The sequence below is a fragment of the Hippopotamus amphibius genome, chromosome 7 (genome assembly GCF_030028045.1).
Source record: "Hippopotamus amphibius kiboko isolate mHipAmp2 chromosome 7, mHipAmp2.hap2, whole genome shotgun sequence".
Lineage (NCBI taxonomy): Eukaryota > Metazoa > Chordata > Mammalia > Artiodactyla > Hippopotamidae > Hippopotamus > Hippopotamus amphibius.
The window spans coordinates 74,804,400-74,827,908 of NC_080192.1; the positions used below are offsets into that span (position 1 = coordinate 74,804,400).

Below are 23,509 nucleotides of genomic sequence, written 5' to 3' on the forward strand. Positions count from 1 at the left end.
CAGCGCTTTCCCACCCAGGTCGGCTAGACGAGGGGGTCGTCCCGCGGGCTGCGCTGAAGGTGCCGAAGCCCCATGGCCAGGTCAAAGGGGGCCAGGAGATCGGGGGACGCCCGGGGCTGGCCACCGTCCTCCTACATTCTCTCGCACCGGAGCCCGGACTCCCTGCCGTCTGCCCCGGAGAAGTTTGCCAAGTTGTCCCGCTGCCGTCCCCGCCCCGCCCGGAGCCGGAGGACAGTTGCGCCCCGCCGCCGGGGGGCTGCTGGGATCACGCTGGGGCGCGGGGCCCCGGCCGGCCGGCCAGGGGACGCGCCGCCGGTTCTCGCAGGGGGCGCGGAGGCCGAGGCCCGCTCCGCTCCGCCGGCTCTAGCCCGGAGCCGCGCCTGCAGGCAGCCCGCCGCGGCAGGGGAGCGAGGAGGAGAGCGAGCGCGGCCGCAGGAGGGAGGAGACTGGAGGCGGGAGCGGGAGGAGGGAAGGGAGGCGGGGCGGGCGGTGGGACCCAGGGTGGGCGGAAGGTGCGCCTGGTTGAGGGGTGGGCGGGCCGCCGCCTCCCCGCGCCCGCGGCCGCCGCCCTGGCGCCCCTACCCAGTCTTCCTCCTGGCCACCGCGCCGCGGCGGGTCAGAGAGGCGCGGCGTCTGGGGCGTCCGGGACCAAGGGAAGGATGCTGGCAGAAGTGGAAGGGTCGGTGCCCGCGGGGAGCTGGGACGCGGCGCTGGCGGGTCCGCGGGCACCGAGGCGGGACGTGTCTCCTGCGGACTGCGGGGCTGCGGCCGGGCCCCCGAGTCCAGAGGGTGGGCGCGAGCCGACCTCCCCTCCCGCCGCCCGACAGCCCCAAGGAGAGGGTGGGTGGGTGTGTCGGGGCGCCGGGGCATAATGAACCACACCCCCTGACCTGAGCCCGAGAGGGAGGAAGCCGAGCGGAGAGCGTGGGGTGTGCGGGGAGACGGCTGGGAACCCCTTCCCCAAAGGCTTTCCCGCCCCGACTGGACTCCGTCGGGCCTGCGGAGCCCGAGGAGGCGCGCGGGGTGGCGAGCGCCGCCTGCCGAGCTCGTCAGCCGCCAGCCGGAGACCTGCATCCTCGCCGCGTCCTGGGGGGGCACTGAGAAGGCCCCCAAGCCCGGGGGGCAAGCGAGTGCTCAGAGCCTGGGATGGACGACTTCAGCGTCCCTGTTCCTCCTGCAGCTGCCTCAGTTTCCTCCATTAAGGGCAAAGAGGTAAGAAAAAAAAAATGGCTTGGACTCAAGTCTCAGTAACAACTGAGACTGAGGCGGGGGCGCGGGGGCGGGGCACTCGCCAACTCCGACCTTGTGACCGATAGGAAAAGGATGTTCCCTGGAGCAGAGCAAGACCTTGTCAAGGGTGGGGTGTTTTGACACAATTCAGAGAAAATCTGGGTCTCAGGGGCAGCTTCGAAGGGAAGCGCTTCCCTTTGCTTGTGAAGTGACCCCCCCTCTTCCCTGCTCCAGTCCTGCAGACTCCCCCCACCCCCGCACGCGTCGCAGCCCCCTTGGAGTGGCCACAGAAGGAGCAGTTGGGGTAGGAGGAAATTTCCGATTAGGCACACACCCCACCTACGCCCATTCTGGCCTCAAAGAGCTGCGCAGGACCAGGGCTCACCATGCACCCTCCCCCTACCCACGCTCCCTGTGGCCACTGCCACCAGTGCCAGCCTGGGCAGCCTCAGGGGGGCTTTCTTCACCATTTTCGGAGCCCCTAATGCTGTAACCCCAGCCTAGACCCAGGCCTTATATTTCTAGCCCACAGCTGTGCATGGCATCCTCTGTGTAAATAAGCATCAATCCACTTCCGAAAGTAGGGCTCCGCCAAAGGACATGGCCTTGATCCAGACTGCCTGCTCCATCTTCATGGAAGCGGAGAGTGTGGCCTCAAGGCGCCCACAATGTCTCACCCCTACCCAGGCTCAGACAGGTGGTACCCGCTCCCCACCCCCACCCCCCAGCCATGCTGCAGGACTGAGGGGGATCCTCCTTGATCCTGCACCGTCCCTGCCTCCTGCCAGTCTACCTAGTTCCCCTGTTAGATGCCAGTGCCCATAGCCTGGTGGGGTGGGTTCTACCTAGGCAAGGTTTGGAGAGGCAGCCAGCCTCCCCTGCCCCCTCCAGAGGCCGTTTTCATGAATGCATCCTTCAACTTGCCGGGCTTCCACCCCAGGGTCACCAGGAATGGAGAAATCTCAATAGCCCCTTCCCTGAGGAGGGACAGAGGGGTAGCCATTGGAGCCTGGGCAGCAGCCACCTAAGCAAGTACCTGCCTGTCCCTGTGGTTCCCTGTCCCATGTTCCCCGTCCCACAGCAGGGAATCCGAGCACCCTAGTGCTGCAAATGGGCTTTGAGAAGGACCTCTTTTCACTCTCTCCAGTCATTCTCAGGCTGGGGGGCCAGTGGTAACTCCCCAGACACTGCAATCAGCAGCAGCCTTGTGTCTGTTGGCCTGTTTTCCTTGAAAGGCCAGGCCTCCAGGACTCAGCAGGAACTGAGTCCAGGGCTGCTCATACCCACCCCACCCCATCCTTTCCCCCCTACAAGTCCACGCTGATTCTCACCTGGGCCTTCCCTGAAGGGGCAGCTCCGGATCCACCCATCCCTGGGCTCTGCTGGGTACCAGCCTAGGTTGAGGACAGCCAGAGAGTGTATACAGGAACCCTCGAGGCTCAGCCACCACCCAGGCTCTGTGTCGCCCGCTGCTGCCTCCCAGCCGCACCCACCCCCGAGACCAGCCGCTGGCTCCTGGGCAGTGGGGGCTGTTACGGAACTCGATTCCCGCTCCTCTCTGTGGTCTCCATCTCTCCACACACAGCCCTTCCCCAGCTGCCTGCTCCACAGAGCCCTGTGTGAATCAGAGCCTCAGGCCCCAGCAGGGCTTCCTTCAGCCCTTCCCAAACTAGAGCTGACCTACCCTCATTATCCCGCTCCACCAGCGCTGGCAGAGTTCAGTCCCAGACCTACTACCAGTCAGCAGCAGCAGCTGCCTAGGTAACTTGCAGCCACGTGTGGGGGAGGGGGAGGCAATGACAGGCACTGGCCTGCCTTCCAGGCCACGCCAGGCTACATACTGCTCCTGGACCTGCCCTGTGCTCCCACATCTCCAGTCCTTTCCAGGGGCTGTTTGCTCTGCCAGCAACATCCTCCTTACCCTTCCTTTTGTGCGTGGTGAACCCCTACTCTGTCTACAAGGTCCACTCACCTGTTTACCCCACTTCTCAGGCAAAGGGAGGTACCCTGCCCTCCCTCGGTGCCACTTTCACACTCACAGCACTGTACTGAGATGGAGTCTGGTGGTTGTTACACCACCCCCTCCATCAGGGCAGGCATCCCTTCTCTGTCCCCAGCACCTGGCCAAGATTGTTGAAAGGTGAGGAGTAACAGTAGCAGGCATCAGTAGATGTACACATGAGCTTTTCTTAGACAGGTGGTGCCCAAATGAAGGTGCCCCCAAGGGTTGTCCTTGGAAAGAGGGGCCATGGGGGAAAGGTGACCTAGTAGCATCTTTTCCAAAGAAAGGGGAGACAGTTGTCCCATCCCTGGCTGTGAGAGCACAGCAAGAGATGTGCCATCTCAGGGGCTTCCTAGGTGGCACAGTGGTTGAGAATCCGCCTGCCAATGCAGGGGACATGGGTTCAATCCCTGCTCCAGGAAGATCCCACATGCCGCGGAGCAACTAAGCCCATGCACCACAACTATTTAGCCTGAGCTTTAGAGCCTGTGAGCCACAACTGTTGAGCCCGTGTGCTGCAACTACTGAAGCCCACGCGCCTAGAGCCCGTACTCTGCAACAAGAGAAGCCATGGCAATAAGGAGCCTGTGCACCACAACGAAGAGTAGCAACTAAAGAAAGCCCACGCACAGCAAAAAAGACCCAATACAGCCAATTAAATAAATAAATAAATAAATAAATAAATAAATAAATAAATAAATAAATAAATTTTAAAAAAAGAGAGAGAGATGTGTTGCCTTGGTTGAAAGCCCTGGAACCCCTTCTCCAGGTCTGAAATGCAAGACTGGCCCCACTGCCTCCTGGGCCAGGGTTCCAGCATCTCAAGGTGCTGCCCTCCCTGCCCTGAGGGCCCACAGGGATGATCCCCCAAGCAGACTTCACCCCCCAGCTTTCCCCAGAAGCCCCAGCCTTTCAAATCCCTGGGACCCTTGCCCCAGACCACCCTTTATGATCCAGCCTCCCCACCGCCCCAGACCCTTGGGCCGTGCCCTCTGTGATGTAAGGCAGTCATTCTCTCTCCCTCCATCACACCTTGCCTGACAAAACCCCAACCCTGATCAAACCGAAATCATCCATCCTGCCTTTGACCAAGCGGCTGCTTTTTTCCGGAGCAGAACGTTCACTGCATCGACTGGCCTCCCTTTAAATTCATGACTACAAATCTCTAGACTTTCCTAGTGTGCTCACTTCCCCACGCTTCACAGTCAGCATCCCCCTCCTGCCCACCCCCTCCCCGCAGTGACTTTGCTTTGTACTTAAGAGAAAATGGAAGCCATCCTGCAGGCACACATCCCCCAAGTGCACCTGCATCCAAGCTGCATCTCCACTCCTAGGGCAAGTTCTCTGTGTGTGCCCTGGACCCCAAACCCACTCTGCTCTGTCAGTTATCCCCTCAGCAGCTGTCACTCCCCCCACTCTAAGGGCCAGCCCCCTCCTCAGGAAGCCCTCCATGCCCCCTGCAGCCGCCACCTTATTGTGTGCCTGGTCACTGTCTCTCATCCCTCAGATTCTCCCCTTCACCCTCCGCAGGGCATCTGCACCCCACCCTCCACTGAATCTGCTCCAGGTGGGTCACTCATGACTCCACACCACCGAGGGCCAGGCTCCGTTCTGTGTCCTGCTCTTAGCTCCTCAGCAGCATTTTACACAATGGACCCTTCCCCGGGGGACACTCTGCTCCCTCCTTGCAGGCCACTCCCCCTCAGTCTCCTTTCCTTCTGCCAAACCCTAAGTCAGTGACTCTCACTGGGAGTGATTTTTGCCTCTTCCCAGGGAAGTTTGGCAGCATCTGGAGACATTTTTTGACTTTCACCACAGGAGGTAGGGGGTTGCTACTGGCATCTAGCAGGTAGAGGCCAAAGATGTTACCAAACATCTTACAAGGCCCAGGACACCCACCCCACCCCCCACCCCAACACACACAGCAAAGACTCATCAGTCACAAAATGCTGCTAAGGCTGAGACTGAGAAACCACGCACAGGGGGATGCAGCGCTGGTTCAGTCTTGGAATTGTTTTCTTCTGCACCTGAGCTCTTCTTGGGGAATTTCACCCAGCCCCTGGCGCCCACCTGGATGCTGGTGGCTCTCCAAAGTACACCTCCTGCCCTGAGCTCCAGGCTCGCTCAGCCCACACACTCCCTGACCCACCCATGTGATGTCTAGTAGGCTCAGACTTCACACGCCCACTTCCCCTGAACCCTGTCTCTCCCCTCAGTTCTCAATGCTGAGATGCCCTCACCCCCTACATCCGACCACAGGTGTGCTTGCCTCAACCTCTGAAACATATTCCCAAAGCATCCACTTCTGACCCTTTCCATTGTCCCCATCACTCTCACTTGCACAACTGCAGTGACTACCAGCTGTTCTTTCCAATTCCAATTTGTTTTCCGGGGAGCATCTGGCATGACTTTTAAAATTTTAAATCAGATCTTGTCACATCCCTCCTTACAAACTTCCGGCAGCTGCTCCCTGCTGTTCTTGGAATAAAACCATCTCTTTCTGGCTGACCAGGCCCTGCCTGCCTTCCCCCACCCATGCACACATATCTCCCCACTCACACTGGCCTGACATAGCTTGCTTCTTTCTGCCTCAGGGCCTTTGCACTGGCTGCTCTTTCCCTGGATATTCCCAGGGCGGCAGCCTCCTGCCATTGAGGTTTCAGGTGAAATGCCAACAACCTATAGGAAATGCTCCTCCTCCCCCATCACTTATTAATCCCAGGTGCTTTATTTGCCTCTTTACTGTCCATCCGTCTCCCCATCCCTGAAAAACCTGTGAGAATAGAAAACCTGCCCTGTCCCCCATGTTATTCCCAGTGCCTCTCACAGAGCCTGCCTGGCATCTAAAGCCAATAGATGTGTGTTGGATGAGAGAATAAATTAAAGAGAGAGCCCACATAGCTGTGTGGTTGGGGATTGGAGAACAGGCCACAGATCCTGGGAGGAGGGGGCTAGCCACCTGGGCCCTGGTTGACACCCCAGGGCCCCACACATATCACACCCTGCATGCTGGGGTTGGACCATCAGCACAGGGTGGGGCTCATGGAACAGGCTGGGGCCCAGAGCTGACCTGGGGCACGGGCTCTGTAGTGATAGGTGGCTTCACGGGGAAGGACAGGACAAGGACAGCCTTGTCCCTGATCACCCCCGAAGACAGAGAGTGAGCAGTCTTCCCCAGGAGCCAGAAGGATCAGCCAGCCCCACTTCCCTCTCTGGAGAACCCAGAGTCCAAGATCAAAAGCCACGTGTTAATGGAGGCTCATGATGGGCAGCCTCTGAGAGCTGGGAGGGCCTTACAGCCCACACAGCACATCACCTCCTCTGACCCAGCGTGGCCACCAAGAAACCCCAGCCAGGTGTCGGAGGCCTGAGACCCACCTGTCATAATGCAGCCACACTCATTTCTAATAAATGGGCGCATGTACCAGAGACATGTACTGTCTCTATCCTAGGGTTGGCCCAAAGTCTTTGCTTGGGCATCTCTCAGGGGAGCTGTCATCCTGCTAGGAGCATGGCTCGAGCCCCTACTCTAAACTCTGATACCCCGCCTCCCTCGTCTGGGAGCAAGACCAAGAAGAGCACCACCCCCCAACCCTGATCCTTCCCTGACACTGACACCTGAGATCAGGCCCATGTTCAGTCTCAGAAAATCCTTGACTCAAGACTGAAGCCCAGGGTAGACGGAGGGCAGGGGCTCCAGGTCCCCTGACACAGTGAAGAGGTTGGCAGAGGGCACGCTCCAGCCCTGCACTGCTGCACGGCCGGGTTCCCGCGGGCACAACCATTTGCTTCCCTGAGTCTGTTCCCACCTGTGCGATACGGGGCTCACCACTAAGGGCCCCTCCCAGGGCAAGCAGGAGGGTTCAAGGCACTCAGGTACAAGGTAGTTCGCACAGCCCAGCACCAGACTCCAGGAGCAAGTTTCCAACTTTATTTCTGCTTTTTCCAAGACATCGGAGGGACCTGGTCCCACTGGGATGGGCACGGGTTCCTGCTCCCCTCCCACCCCAAGCAGGCCCCGAGGAGAGCACCACTGGGGGCCCACGGGCATCCCTGGAGACTTTCTTTGCCCCTGGAACAGCCCTTGCAGGGGAGGCCAGGAGCTGAAGAGGAGTGGGCTTCGCTAAAGGAAGATGAGCAGGGTGACCCCACAGCCCCTTCCCACCTTCCAGGGCCTCCTCTGGCCAAGTCCTGGGCGGGGGGTAGGGTGGGGTGGGGGGGACAGGCACGGGCACGGGATCAGGTAGAGACAAGGCTCCTGGAAACAGTAATGCAGGGTGACAGCAGCTGTGAGTCCTGACTTCAGGGTCCTCACGTTCTTGCCGAGTTTCCCATGTGCAGCCATGGAGGGCCCCCACCTCTTCAACTCCCTGGGTGGCAGGGGAGGAAGTTGGGCTCTGAAAGCCTCTTGGAGAGCAGGGCTGGAGGCTGTGGCTACAGAGCCACGTTCCCAGCACTCAAACATCAGGGAGGGTGGCTGCTCCCAGGGTCCCAGCCACAGGGCACCCCTCCCCCAAGGCCGGCCGGAGGCAGAGGTGGAGGTACCCTTAGTCCACACCGGGGGACTGGTCCCTAGCTACAGGAGGGCTCCCAGGGGCCTTCAGGGAAACCCACTCCTCCAGATTCCTGTCCTAGAGCCCTGGAGAAGTCACCTCCCATTCCTACACTTCTCCCAGGGCTGGGGCAGAAGATAAGCGGGCAGAGTCAGGCATCCCCCAACAGGCCTGCCTTCCCCTGACAGACCTAGAGAGTCTTCCTGTCCCCAAGAGCCTTTGGGGGAACATAACAGGGAAGGAAGAGGCAGAGGGAGAGGCCTGGGCCTCGGTCAGGGTAGCCAGAGGGGCTTGAAGACAGGGGTGCTGCCCAGAGGGGCAGAGGTTACACAACCTGGCCTCTCTGGGCAGAGAATGCCCTCCCCACTTGCGGACAGAAGCCACAGGCTTGACCTCTGGGTGTCCTTATGAAGTGTTTTCTGAGTGCAGGGGCTCCTGTCAGAGCAGGGTCCCCCGGAACAGCCTAGATGGGTGCTGGCTGGTCTTCTGCTTCTAGAGATGGGGCTAGGGGTACAGAGGGCCCTTGGGCCTGCCAGGACTGCCCCAGGGCAATGCCGGGAACAACTGCTCCAGGCCTTGACCTTAGGGGGGCCTGAGGTGGCTTCGCAGAGGCCTCCGCACCAGAATTCCTCAGGGCAGGGGACTTCCACACGCGTGAGCTCTCTTCAGGCCCAGCAGCACCACGCTGACCTTCCGCCCCGAAGCCACTGGGGTCAGAACTCCGGGATTCCGCCAGCAATGCCTTCAGAAGCTGCTGCAGGTATGGTCTAGACGCAGCAGTGGGGCTCCTACCACTGCTGTGGGTCTGGAGCCCTAGAGCAGGAAAGACAGCTTATGTCTCAGAATCTCAAAAGGACAGTGTGTCACAGCTGCAAGAGCCAGAGGCCCTTCAGCCTCCTTCACAGTGACCTAGAACTCAGCTCCCAGGATACCACAACCCGCCACGCTCCTGCCATGCTCCTGCCCAATACCTTCGAGACCCTAATTCCCAACTTCCCCTTAGAGACAAGGACCACAGAGCCATCCATTCCCTCCTCGCTTGGCCCCAGAGGTCACCCTCAGAAGCTCAGGCCACTAGGATCTTCTATGACCTCCCACCCACACCCCCAGCTGCTCTGATGGTCAAACCCCCGGATCTAGCACCGCAGCCCTCGCCACCCAACCCCCACAGGGCTGCTTGTACATGGCAACACCTCACCTCTCACCTGCATCCAAGGCCTCTTCCAGAGCTTCTCCTACACTTGCAGCTACACCCAAACCCCGGGCGGCAGCAGGACACGCATGGGCACCGTCAGGCCCGTGTGCTCAGCGGGGTGGGTCTTGCTGGCCCTTCACGGCCACTCCTGGACCCTGGCTGGCTACCACCGGCTACTGTGTAAGCCTTCATCTCAGGCCCAAGTTGTCTGGCTGGTCGGCCCTGCCCCACCCCACCCCCAGCACTGCCCTCATCCCTATCACTCCTGCCCACCCACCAAAGACTTCCCCATGAGCCCATATCTTCCATCCATGGACACTGACCGATCTGACCTGACACACTTCAACCAGTGACTTCTTCACAGCCCCACTCCCTGCCTGGACCTGCAGTGACCACGCCCACCGAAGTCTCAGGTCCCGGCTGCCCATCCTCTGACGTCCGCCTCCTTTACCTCCAGCCCACTCACTTCAGAATCACAATCCTTCAGCCCCCCTGAGTCCCCAACCCTGTCTTCTGACTCCATAGCCTCCTCGCTTCCAAACCCCTCTCTTCACCTGCTGTGGGTTCCACAGCCTCGTTGCAGTCCCTCCCTTGGAGACATCTTCAGGCACCTCCCCCTCTGTCAGAAGTGCCCACAACACCGCAGTCCTAGAGGACCAGGTGACTAACCTACACCACGCCTCCGCCAGCTGCCCAGCACCACCTGCGGCCTGGCCACGTGTTTCTCCCAGGTTTCCTCTCCTGCTCTCCAGTCGGCAGCTGCACACATTTTCCTTCCCATCCATCCCCTTCTCCCCAGCCTCTCGGCTGGAGACCTCACCTCACTCTTTATGCCATCAAAGCCTGGGACCAAAGCCCCTCATCTGCACATCAAGATCTGCCTGCAAACTCGGATCTGCTCCCATCTTATTCCTTCCCATTACGTCCAAGGAAGCTCCCCAGCTCCCAAAAAGAGCAGCTTCTCCCCAAATGTTCTAGATATTCTTCTGTCCCCTGAATCCATTCCCTCTTCTCCACTGGGTCATTATTTCAGTATCCAAACTTGTTGTGTGTCTACCATCTTGGTAAACTTTCCATTGACCCATGACCCTTTCTAACCACCTCTCAATTCTGTTCCTCACGCTCATCAAACCTCTCAAACAGTTACCCACTAAGCTCTTGCCATGTCTCCTATTCTTTAATTTTTAAAAAGGTATGTAGTATTTGATATTATATATGGGAAAGAAAAGTCTACAAAAGGGTGCTGGAACTGGATGGTCATCTGCAAAATACATATGATTAAATTCTACATGACCTTGAGTTAGGCAAGTCCTTCTTAGATATGACACCAAAAGCACAGTGAAAAATAATAGATAAGATGGACTTCACATCAAAATTTTAAATGTTTATATTCAAAGGACACCATCTAGAAAGTTAACGTATAACATGTGACAAATTATTTCCAGATGATATACCTGATAAGGGACATGTATCTGAAATATATGAAGAACTCTTTTACAACTCACCAATAAAAAGACAACCCAATTGAAAAACGGGCAAAGGATTTGAACAGACATTTTCCCAAACAAGATATACAGAGGGCCAATAAGCACACAAAGAGATGATCAAAGTCATTAGGAAAATGCAAATCAAAACTACAATGAGATACCACTTCACACCCACTTGGGGTGGTTATAATCAGAAGAATGTGTTGACAAGGGCTTGCAGAAACTGGAACCTTCGTACATTGTTGGTGGAAATGAAAAAACAGTGCAGCCAATTTGGAAAACAATTTAGCAGTTAAATACAGAGTTACCAAAGGACCCAGAGATTCCACTCCTAAGTATATCCAAAGGCAAAAATATATGTATGTCCACATAAAATTTTGTACGTGAATGTTGATAGTACCATTATTCATAATAGCCTAAAAATAGAAATGACCCAAATATTCTTTGATAAATGGATAAACCAAATGTGGTATATCATTCAACAACAAAAATGAATAAAGTATATAGGTGATCCTTGAACAACACAAGTTTGAACTGCATGGATCCACTTATACATGGATTTTTTTTTTTCAATAAATGTTCTACAGTACTGCATGGCCAGTTGAATCCGCGGATGCAGAGGACTGGCTGTAAAGTTATAGGCAGATGTGACCGCATGGAGGGTCAGCACCCCTAACCCCCACGTTGTTCAAGGGTCAACTGTACTGATATAGGCTGTAAAATGGATGAACCTTGAAAACATGATGCTAAGTGAAAGAAGCCAGTCACAAAATACCACATAGTGTGATTTCATTTATATGAAATGTCCAGAGTAGGCAAACCTATGGAGACAGAATGTAGATTAGTGATTGCCTACAGCTGGAGTTGGGGGTACACACATGCAGCAAGACCTAGGAGTAGGATCTGGGTCACGGGGTATACACACTTCAATTTTACAAGATGTCAAATTGTTTTCCAAAGTGGTTGCAGCAGTTTATACTGCTATCAGCAGAGTACGAATGTTGTTATCATTGTTTCATATTCTTATTAGTATTTGGTAGTATCTGACTTTTAAATTTCCACCAATCTAGGGGGTATAAAATGGTATTGTGGTCTTCATTTGCATTTCCCCAGTTACTAATGATATTAAATGTCTTGCATTTCCCGATTTGGTTTCTTCTGTGAATTGCTTGTTAAGTCTCTTGCCCGTTTTTCTACTTTGTGGGTTTTTTTCTTAGTTGTAAAAGTTTTTTTTACATACTTTGAGTACAGTTAGTTATGTGTTAAATTCTCTTCTGATCTGTAACTTGCATTTTCATTCTTATGTCTTTCAATAAAGAGTGTTTATATGATCAGTGTAGTTCGATTTTTTAATTTTTCCAGCTTTATGGCTCATGTTGCCGGTCTTATTTAAAAAATCCTTACTTATTCCAAGGTCATGAAGACATTTGACTATATTTTCTTCTAAAAAGTTTTAGAGTTTTTTTGTTTACATGTAAGTCTTGTATACATCTAGAATTTCTGTGCATGATGAACTAAGAATTCATTTAAAATGGATAACTGGGACTTCCCTGGTGGCCCAGTGGTTAAGAATCTGCCTGCCAATGCAGGGCACACAGGTTCGATCCCTGGTCTGGGACAATCCCACATGCCACGGAGCTACTAAACCCGTGCACCACAACTACTGAGCCTGGGTGCCACAACTACTCAAGCCCATGCGCCTAAAGCCCATGCTCCACAACAAGAGAAGCCACTGCAATGAGAAGCCCACGCACAGCAACAAAGAGTAGTCCCCGCTCAGCACAATTAGAGAAAGCCCATGCACAGCAATGAAGACCCAATGCAGCCAAAAATAAATAAAAAATAAAGTGAAATGGATAACTCATTGTCTTAGAGCCATTTAATGGCTACCCTATTCTTTCCCTAGTGATCAATGCTCCTTTATCAAGTGTCTGCTTCTGAGTAGGATTCATTTCTGGACTCTCCATTCTGTTTCAGTGGGCAATTATCTACCCTTTTACCAATGCTGTACATTTATATAAAGGTATTTTATATACATTTTGTGTACATATATGGATATATGCATTTACTTATTTATATGCTATGTATTTATATAAAGATATTTTATAATCTACGTAATTTCATATCCGGTAGGGCAGTCCCTCCACTTTTTTCTCTTCAGGAGTGTCTGGGCTATTATTAGCCTTTTGCATTTTTAATACAGATTTTAGACTCACTTATCAAGATCTTCAAATCTATTGGGATTTTCAGTGGGAATTTATTGAATCTGTAGATCAGTAGAGAATTACATTTTTATATTGTCTTCCTTTTAATATGATACATCTCTGTATTTACTTAAGTATTCTTTAATGATTTCAATAAGTTAACTTTTTCCATAGACACTTTTATATAGCTTCTGTCAGATTTATTCCTTAGGACTTTACTACTATAGTGGTATCTTTAAGAATTATGTTTTCTAACTATTGATATAGAGAAATACAACTGATTTTTATATATTGATTATATTTACCTTTAAAAATTCTTATTAGTTCTAGTAATTTGTTTATAGATTGTTACTTTCAATGTAGTCATCTGTGAATACTGGCAATTTTTGCTTCCTTCCCCAAATTAAAAGTTCCCTCAGACTTTCAATTTGCCATACCACAATGTCTAAGACTTCCACTACATTGTTGAATAGATGGGACAATAGTGGGAAAACTTGTCTTGGTCCCGATTTTAATGTTTTGACATTAAAAATGACTTTGCTCTGGGTTTTTGGCAGATACATTAAAGTTAAGAAAGTGACCTCTATTCCAACTTGCTAACAGTTTTTATGATCACAGGTGAGTGTTAATTTTTTTCAAGTGCTTTTCCTGCATCTCCTGTGGTGAGGCCCTGGTGATCTCCCCCTGCTCACCTCTGCAGCCTCACCTCCTAGCACTGGACCCTCACGAACACCACCTCAACACAGCAGTCTTCTTGCAGCTCCCCAAATCACTCTGCGCCCTGTCACTCACCTTTCCCACGGGGGTCATGGCCACTCGGGCTGCAGTCATAAAGTCTGAGGACCCGTGCGATGTCTGAGGCGCTCAGGTTCCATCGCTGGCCAATGTGGACACTGGGGGCCCAAAGCGGCGTGATGGTGGGCAGCCCACGCCGGCTGAAGGCGAGCCTGAAACCCAGCAGGCAGGGGCCTGAGTCGAGACCACGGCAGGGGCTGGCAGGGCAGCGCAGAGGGAAGGAGGCAAGGAAAGGTCCTCACCTCCCATAGTGCATCACTGACGAGTAGTCATAGGGCACCAGCATATTGCTGCTCCGAGATTTGATGAAGTTCATTTCAAAGCCTGAAAAAAGCATTTGGCGATAGGGGAAGAGGGCCGGGGGAGGAAGGGAAGGTGATAGGGGGTTCCTGGAAATGTATAACCTACCTGAGCCGAGGGGTCCAAAGCTACAGCCAGGGATGCATCTCCCCGCCCGCCACCCCCGTGCTGATCACTGATCCCTGATCCCTGTCTCTTCCGTATCCTGGGTGGGCTCCATACCTGCACCAGCTGATGTGCAAGCGCAGGGACTTGGTGGCTGGCCTGCCATCACCTCTTAAGACTTCTCTCCATCTCTCAAGCTCACCTTATCTGAGGCTAACTTTATGTTGATACAACCTACAGCTTCCACGAAGTCACACGCTGCTCAGCGTCTTGGACGCCCCCTACCGGCGAGATGAAGTGCCTACTCCCCACCCCCAGCCTTAGAGACCTGCGAGCCCATCATCTGCGGTGGGGACATCCCACTCCCAGAAGCAAACCCACCCGCTCTCCCTGCCTCGGGCCAGCAGCACTCACCCACTCCCCCCACCCGGGTGTGGAGTCCAGCCCTTCCCCATTGGCCAGAACACCTGCTTCTCCCTGTCACTTGGCTCCTCCAGGCCTGGGAGGGGCAAGGTTCCCTCCCTCAGCCCCTCTCCTGCCTTCACAGTGAGCCTCTGAAAGAACAGCTGCGCCCTCCAAACCCCCCAGGCCCAGCCAGCCACCTCCACAACCCACCACGGCCACCAGCAGCCTCCTCACCACTAAAAAAGGCGTTCTAACACCTTTATCGCCTGCCCGAAAATACCTGCCCTGTAGAGAGCTTACTTCTTCCTTTCAAAAACCTTGAAGTTATTAAACATAGTTTTGAATAGGCAATAGATTCATCTGGTCCAAAGTCAGAAAATCTTAAAATACATAAGTCTCCCACTCCATCCCCCTTCCGAGTTCCCACCTCCCTACCGCCACAGTTAATTACTGTCATTAGTTCGCATATTTTAGCAGTTTGTTCTGTACATATTAACTAAGTACAAATGTATTCTCATGTTTCTCCATTCTTAAGCAATATTTTTCCATTAGGGTAGCTAGTGTTTAACCTGTTTTATTGTTTAAAAAAAACAGCTTTTCTGATTATTAGTGCTGTTTGTTTTCTAACTCACTAATTTGTGCTTTTACCTTCACTAATTCCCTCCTGCCTTCATTTTTTCTTAACTTGGATTGAAATGCCTAATTTGTTCTCTATTTTTGTTGATATAAGTATTTTAGTCTGCACATTTTCCCTGAGGATTGCTTTAGCTGTGAACCATTGGTTCTAATGTGTTTTCAAGCTTAAAGAAGTCCTGCAATTTCTTTAACTCCATAGCTAAAAGAAAGGTTTGCTGTTTTTTAAATTTTAATTTCCAGCTGGATAAAATTTTTTGTTCTGATTTGTTATTAGTTTCTCCTTTTTACATCATGATCAAAACATTTGTATTAACTCTTTATCAAGTTGGAAGTTTTTATGACTATCATAAGTTTTTACAGGAATTCCATGAGCACTTAAGTGTTTTGTTTGTTTGGTTTTGGGTTTTTGTTTTTGTTTTTTTTTTTTTGGCTGCACCATGACCAATGATTGAACCCACACCCCCTGGAGTGGAAGTGCAGGATCCTAACCACTGGACCACCAGGGAAGTCCCTCCATGAGCACTTAAAAGGATTATAGTCTATTCTCAGGGTATGGTGTCACTATGGCCTCCCTACTTCCTAGACTAATCTCTGATCTCAAGCTCCATCCTCCATCCCATTGAGAGGTACTGCCCATCTTCCCATCCCCTTCTTGGGGTGGGGGGCATCCATGCATGCTGGTCGCTATCTTGGGCATCCTCCCCTGACCATTTCACCTGCCTAACCCCACAGCAGCAGCAGCAAAGGCGCTGACACCACAAGCCCTCCACTCACAGGAAGACTTCCAACTCTTCTGCTTCCATACCCCCAAACCCAAATTATCACTTACCTCCTCTGCTCCCCTCCCTCATGATGCAATTGTCTCAACTCCCCTCACCTCCTGCATCAGGCTGCCCCCTCTGCCAAAGGGCAGGCTCTCACCACTGCTGGAGTCAGATCCCCGGTTCCATGCCCAGCACACAACTGCTGGCATCCAATGCAGTGGCCCACTCCCCAGACCAGCCTGGGCTTTCCCACTGCCACCTTTTAGGACCTGGTCTCCCTGTACTTTCTGTCCCATGTGCCCACCAGCATCCATCTCACAGACACTGGGCGCTTACAGGGCTGCCGTCCACCTCCTGCATCTGGCGCTTGGCACACACAGCCCACTACCTCCAGGACTTCTGTCTTGGCTCAGCACCCCAGCTGGAACGCAGCCCTTACCCCGACTCCCCACAGCAGCGTCTGGGGCATGAGGGGCTGCTGGTTGAGTACAAGTGAGCAAGTCATAAGCCCATCAACTCCATCCTCAGGTAACCGTCAGTGTCAGTGAAGAGAAAAGAGACACAGAGCAAGCTGCTGCCCTCACTCGCTCGGGGCAACTATGGGTGGCAGTGAAGGCTCAGGGCCCAGAGCAGCAGCATCTGGACTATTCTCCAGGTCTCAGAGGGAAGCAGGAACCCCCCTTCCCCAGGCGAGACAGGCAGGTAGAAGGGAAGATGGACAACCACTCCCAAATAGCCAGGCAGCTCTTCAGGCCTGGACCCTGCCTGCCACCTTCTCCCCGCAGGACTACCTCCCCTCCACCTCCCCCACCCGTGTACCACCTGGCTCACCTGGGAGGATCTCATTCCAGTTCACACGGATGTAGCGATCCCGGTCGGCCCGTGAATGCTCGTGCCAGAAGCCCAGCACGTGCATGAGCTCGTGCAGGACGATGCCCGGGCCCCGCTGGAGACAGCTGGGCCCCAGGGAGACCACCTGCATCCCTCCACTGCGCCCTATGCTCGAGAAGCACCTGCAGGGCCGTGAGAGCGCTGAGTGGGCACCGGCCCAGAGGATCGGTAGACCCAGGCCCCTCGACCCTCCTCCCAAGACCTGGGATAAGTGAACACCAACAGCTAGTCCCCATCCTGGGCTGTGGTCCCGAGCTTGCTGCTCCCAGGTCCCCTCACTGCCTGGCCCTCTGTGAAGGGATCCTGGAACCCCCTTTCCAGCCTGCACTGTGAGGAGTTGATGGGAACTGATGCTAACACGGATGACAGAAGCAGCTCATTGTATGAACATGTCCATGTGGGGAGCCCAGAGTCAAAGCTGTCACCCACATTCTCTTAGGCCCCCAACAAGCTAGGAAAGCAGTGTTGCCATCACCCCTATTTCAGAGTGAAGGCAGAAGGGGCTCAGAAGTTAAGGGACTTGCCAGAGTCACCTGGCTCCTGCACTGTGGAACCTAGATCTGAGGTCAGGTCTGTCCCATGAACCCTGCACTTACTCCCCAGACCACGAGTCTTCCAGGAGATGGAGTTGAGGGCTCTGTAAAGGAGGGGTCGAGCACCTCCTTGCCCACCTCTCCTCCCCCTCCTGCCCTGAGTATCTGTAGGTCCAGCTGACACTGGACAGACCACTCAGAGGGGCAGGGGAACTCTGGACCTGGGAGGACAGGCCTGGACGCAGGTTTTACACAACGGCTTTGTTAATTCCAGGCTGAACTCAGAAGAAAACTGAGGCTCTCCCCCTGCACGTGCACAAGTATACACACTCACACACACACACCACACACACATAAGCACTTACCCAGACATGGGGACGATGGAAATGAAGTCCCTCTGGCCCTCATAGGCAACAAACCTGATACATGTGAAGCGTTCAAACTCGGCAAACGCCCCCAGGATGACTTGGCGGCTGGGCGTATCTGGAGAGGAGACACTGCAGCTGAAGCCCCAGCCCAGCCCCTAGAGCCCTTGCAGCCCCTCGAAAGTCTGCACTCAGGGAAGGAACCGAGCTTCAGATCACTGCCCTAAAACAAGATGTCAAGGGCCACGTGATAGTGTGGGGAGAAGAAAGTGGGGCTCCAGACAGACCCTGGCTGTGTGACCTTGGGCAGATCACGGTCCCCTGGACCATTTGGTCTTAAAATGGATCAGACAGTCCCTAGATGTACCTTCTCCATCAGCTCCTCCAGGATTTTAACCTCCCAGCTCAGGGGCCCATGGGGATAGAAGGGCTTCCGGTAGAAGGGCTATTTGGGTGGTAGCAGTGGAAGAGGGGCAAAGATGCAGAGGAAGGGGGAACAAAAAGCCCAGACTGCATTGGGAGGGAGGCTCCAGGGACTGGGCTGCAGGCTCACTCACCGTACTTGTTGGAGAGCAGGAAGGGGACCTCCACGACACCGCCATTCTTGGGCCACTTGTTGTTGGTCGCCGAGAACAGCCGGAAAGGACCCTGAGGAGAGAGGGAGGCTCAGGGACACAGGTCAGTCAAGCTTCCCACCCCAAGGGTGCCACGCTGCAGACCACGGGAGCCCTAGAGATGTGAGATGCAGGCCCCCCGGGGACATGAGGGTGGCTGGTCATTAGAAATGGGATAGAGGCAGGGGAGTCAGCAGGCCAGCTACACGATGCACAGCACAATTCTTTGTTCTAGATAAAGAACTTGCAACTTGCTCTATCAAGAAGAGAAACAAGGGGACTTCCCTGGTGGTCCAGTGGCAAAGAATCTGTCCTGCAATTCAGGGAACACGGGTTTGATCCCACATGCCGCGGGGTAACTAAGCCCATGCACCACAACTACTGAGCCCATGTGCCACAGCAAAGAGCCCTCGTGCTGCAACAAAAGATCCCACAGGCCTCAACAAAGACCCAATGCAGCCAAAAATAATAAAGTAAAATAAATATTTAAAACAAGACAAAATACCCCCTGAAGAGGATGACGAGGAGTCCCAACACCCCAGGTGGCCTAGGTCAGAGGGAATCATCTCCACCAGCAGCGCCCCCCCTGCTTCCTGGAGCACAGGAGCTGGCTGAGCTGCCCTGAATGTGCAGGTGGGAAGATGGGGACACGGTCCTCCTCGGGCTGATTCTAAGGCAACACCCCAGCCTCAGCAACTTTCTTTATTCTTCTGCCAACTCTGAAGCATGGACTTCAGAGCACCCTAGCATGTCCTGCCCTACTGGTACCAAAGGTTTCACTGGATTCTGCTTTTACCCCCTGCACTCACTGGGTAACTGGGAACAGGGGCCTCACCCTGCCCCGGGCCGCCACGTGGCTCTTTGGCCACATTGGTGGGCATCTTCAGACCAGCAGCACCGTCTTGCTCTCGCCGGGTCACTGTCCTATTCAGAAACCTTCTGCCATCCCCAGTCTCCTAAGATGGCACTGCAAGTCGCCCCAATTCCCATCCAGCCTTCTCCCTTTCTGACTCCGCCTCCATCTCCCTGGACAGGATGGTTTCTAGGTTGCTTCTTGTTCTGTCTTCCCCAGACACTCATTCTCACCCACAGTGTTCACCACAAACACCTCCCTACAGCCCCACCAGCCATTCTGCCAACATGTACTCATCTCTTCCTTTGGCCCAATACTCCCTGAGCATCTCCCCAGGGTAGGGTAGCAAGCTGGGGCTTGAGGGTCCAAACCCCCTCCTTCAGGAAGCCCTCCCGAGATGACTGCTGCCCCACTTCAGTCTCCCCCTCCCTCAGGCTGGCTTACTCCTAGCAGAACTTCCACTCTGCCTTTGGCAAGAAGAGCGACGAGTAACAAAGCTGGATCCCTCACGTGTCACACCCCCATGACACCAAGCAGTGGGCTCAAAGGCCTCTGACACTACCTGAGAGGTTATTCACAACCACGAGTGTGCCCTCATGCTCACGCTCACCGGCCGGACGATGTCCCCCTCAAGGAGGAAGCTGCTTTCTGGGGTTTCCTCTGGGATGAGCCCTGGGAAGGAAGGGAGGGACACGTGTGGGTCCATGCCCCCCACAACACAGATTCTAGGCCAGGCGCAGCAGAGACCTTGGCTGCCAGGCCAAGCAACTCCAGGGTCTGTCCTTCCTCAGGCTCTGGAGCTGGAGCTTCCCCGGGCATTGAGGCTGTGTGGCCTCAGGCAAGTTGCACAGCCCCTCTGAGTCCCAGTCTATAAATGTATGCAACACTTCTCAGCCTAATCACACCCTTCCCCTCTTTGGACAGCACACTTCTCCCGAGATCCACACAGTCCAGTCCCAGGGACTTCCCTGGTGGTCCAGCGGTTAGGACCCCGCTGGAGGCACGGGTCTGATCCCTGGTCGGGGAACTAAGATCCCGCATGCGCATGGAGCAGCCAAAAATAAAGTCCAGTCTCAGCTCCGTCCTCCTGCACTTGAGGCACTCTACTCTCAGGAAGCTGACATTTCTTCCAGCTTCTCCATCCTCCACTCCAGCCCAAGCCACACCCTTCAGAACACGCCCTGGGCTCTTCCGTCTCACCTCACCCCTTACCCATTGGCGTGATCTTCAAGACTCTTATGGTTTAAAAAAAAAAAAAAAAAAAACCCTCGTGGTGGCAAGTGAGAGAAACGCCAGCCCACACCACCATAGGGGGCTGGGTACTGGCTCCTGCCCTCCCCTTCCCGCCCTCCCAACCTCCTTTTCTGCCACAGCTGGCAGCCCCCTTCACAGCCTCTTTGCTGGGATATCAGCCCCAGCAGGAATCCTAGAAGAGTGCCTGGCATCCTGGAGGCTGCGTTCCCTAGCAGCAGATCCTGAGCCGGGGAGCCATCTGCAGGTGATCGATGGCGAGAGCTGGGCTCAGCTGGAGTGCAGCCCCAGCCTGACCCCACAGGAGCTCTGGACCCCAAGTGGCACCACAGACGTATCCCCGCTTGAGGCAGGGGGCCAGACCCACGTTCTGTAGAGTCACTGTGGATGGGCCGCCCTGGGCAGGGGAGGAAATATCTTCCCAGGCATCCCTGGCCGAGGGCCTCCAGCTGCGAGGCCTTAGCAGCCAACATTCCCAGCAGCTGGGGAGGGTGTGTGCTCCCGAGAAAGGGTATCACGACCGGTACTACACTAGGCGCACAGGCAGCTGGGCCACCAGCAGGCCTAGCAGAGAGAATCCTGCATGGCAACTGGAAAGCAAAGGCAGGGAAGCCTCAGATTGGTCTGGAGATGGCCCGAACCAGTCACAGTGACCAAAAGGTGGCGAACTGCCCTGCTGGAGCTTCGCACAGAGCAAGGTGGGAGAGCGAACCACGTCCAGCAGATTCCCATACCCCAGGGCACGGTCTCCCCCTGTCGCCCCCACGCCCGCCACCCTGCTCCCCCAGCGTTCTGAACTCCAGTCTTTATCTCTACCAGCTTCGTCCCAGGTTATCTACATGTTCTCATTCTTCAGCTGAAATCCCCAGGCAGGGAGGCCTGAGCCTCACGCTTCCTTGTCTTTGGACCCCCAGCGCCTCCCACCTGCAGGTCATCCTGTACAGGGTGGACATGTTTCCAAATAGCCACTGATGAGTCTTCAACACCAGACTTGGCCTGATAAAAGTCCAGGGCTCTCCATATTTTTAAATCTCTGGTTTTCCCTCTTCTTATAAAAGTAACAACCCAGTAGAGAAGATGCAGAAAAATAGACTTAAGAAGTTGCCCGTGGAACCTCAGCTCACCAAGACCCACTAAGCAACCTGGCACATTTCCTCCCAACTTTCCTGCTCCTCTGAGCTCTCGGCGTGGTTTTCACACATCACATGGACAACATCACACCCCTCACCCCACGAGAAGACACAGTGCCCTCACCTTGGTTAATCGCAGGGATGTCCTTGTCCCAAGACGTCTGGGTCCCCTCAGGGGTGAGGTCTTCTGAGAATCTGGTCCCACAGCCTCCTGGGCAGCGTGAGGCCGAGGGTGCTCCTAGGATGAAACCTGGCCCAGACACACAGGTACATATGTACGATGGCCAGAGTGCCCCCAATGCTGACACAGGGTGACAGGACGTGGGGTGGGAGTAGAGTGTCAGACCGCAAGACCCAGGTCCTTCACAAAGGTAGGCCTCCAGGAGGGCGTCCTGGGAGTCTGCCTGGTCTCCCCCATCAGCCCCACCTGGCGCCGAGGCCTGGACGACTTCAAGGAAGGAGCTCCCATCGCGGGACCAAGACTGGGCTCCAAAAGGCAGCCCCCCGGCCCTGAATGTCTGGGTGTGTACGAGGCAGGGGAGGGAGCAGGAAGGAGGAAGACAGGGACAGGCCTCAGGCTCCCACACGGACGGCGGGGTGTGGGCTAGCCTCAGACCCTGCCCCCGGCCCCCTCCTCAGCCCAGGCCTCTGGGAAGCTGGGCAAACCTGGCACGGCCAGCAGAGCATGAATTCCTGGAGTGTCACTCCTGCTGTCTCCTGCCAGGCAGGCCCTCTGCTGCCAGCATCCTCGGGAGGTACCCCTGGGCCCCCCAGGAGCGGACGTCTAGGAACATCCCTGGAAGCCCATCCTCTGAGCCATGCAGATCAACTCACATCCTTGTAGACTCCAGCCGCACCCCCTGGCCGCTCCCAGCACTCTGCAGACGGGAGCCACGACGAGGGGGGCAGGAGGGCGAGGCAACGCACTTACCCGGTACAGAGAGCAGAGCCAGCACCCACGGCCAGATGCCTCCCAAGCTCATGCTGCCTACGGTAGCCCCTCTGGCCCCTCAGCTGGCAGGAGCACCAATGCCCGCCAGGTGAGACAGCCTAATCGGAGACCTAGGACCACCAATCCGCCTTAAGTAGCAGCGTCTCCAGCCCCCACCTGCAGCCCCTCTGCAGCCAGCTCCCCCTGCAGCCCCGCCCTCTCCTACCTGTGCTCCCCCTCCCCGCCCAGGCCCAAGGCTTCTGGATCCTAGTCAGATCCTTCCTGGCCTGGCTGCAGTGTGCGAGAGGGCAGGGAGAAGCCAAGCACAAGGCGCCCTGGGGTGGAGGTCCCCCTTGGGAGTGTACCTCATCTCAGGTCGCCTCCTACCACCAGGGGGCAGAGAGACATCGCTGAAAGGTGAGAGGTGGCCGTGCTGGGCAGAACCTCATCCTCCAAGCTGGGGAGACCCCTTTCCTGCCCCCTCCCCGTGCTCAGACGGGGGGGGGGAACACTACCTGAGACCCTGAGGTGCCCCCAATCTGACTGTGGAAGGAGGAAACAGTCACTGCATTTTTATAAGCTTTTATTGTCATATACATACAGAATAGGAAACAATCCCAAGAGCACGGAGCAGTGAAATTCACAAACTGAACACCGGGGGCAACCAGCGCCCCCAGAGAAGCCAGCCATATGGAAACCTGACCACTGCAGTGACCCCACCCCCACATCAGGCTTGCAAAAATAGGCATTTATCCCCATTTCACAGATTCAGGAACTAAAGCTCCTTACACACATTCCCCCTCCGGTGTACCCCTTGGCCTCTCAAAAGGCCCGTCCTCAGAGTCTGGTCGCCAAGGGCCCACATGGATTTAAATCCTGGAGGTGAAGGTTTTGGGGGCACCCTCCCCGCCAACGCCCAGGGAAGGGAAGCGACAGAGCCAAGGTCGCTCAGCATCCTGCCCTGCCTGGAATCCAGTGTTTCTCCAAAGGTAGGAGTCAGAATCATGGGGAGAACGTCATGAAGACAGGCGGCCCAGCTGCCCGGACAGGGTGTTAACACTTGTAGGGAGGGATGGGGCTGACTGCTGCAGTAAAATAATCATAATCGGAATCACCCTGGCCGGGCAGCGAGACAGATTTGTCGTGCGGAAAGGCAGTTTGTCTTGAGAGCATTGTGCTAAGTGAAATAAGCCAATCATGACAGGACAAATGGTGTAGGATTCCATTTACACGGGGTATCTGGAGGAGATAGATTCAGAGGCAGA

At 54.9% G+C, this 23,509-nt stretch overlaps 1 protein-coding gene across 1 annotated transcript; it reads right to left on the reverse strand.

Annotated features, from left to right (window-relative positions):
• Positions 1–8,248: 8,248 nt before the first annotated feature.
• Positions 8,249–22,296, reverse strand: ASTL (astacin like metalloendopeptidase). The gene is made up of 9 exons (XM_057743368.1): positions 22,245–22,296; positions 21,438–21,563; positions 19,543–19,604; positions 18,023–18,113; positions 17,466–17,583; positions 16,508–16,689; positions 13,709–13,790; positions 13,464–13,618; positions 8,249–8,598 (listed from the first exon to the last, which is right to left on the reverse strand). The coding sequence occupies exons 1-9, from the start codon at positions 22,294–22,296 to the stop codon at positions 8,249–8,251; spliced, it is 1,218 nt and encodes a 405-aa protein (XP_057599351.1).
• Between the last annotated feature and the right edge of the window lie 1,213 nt (positions 22,297–23,509).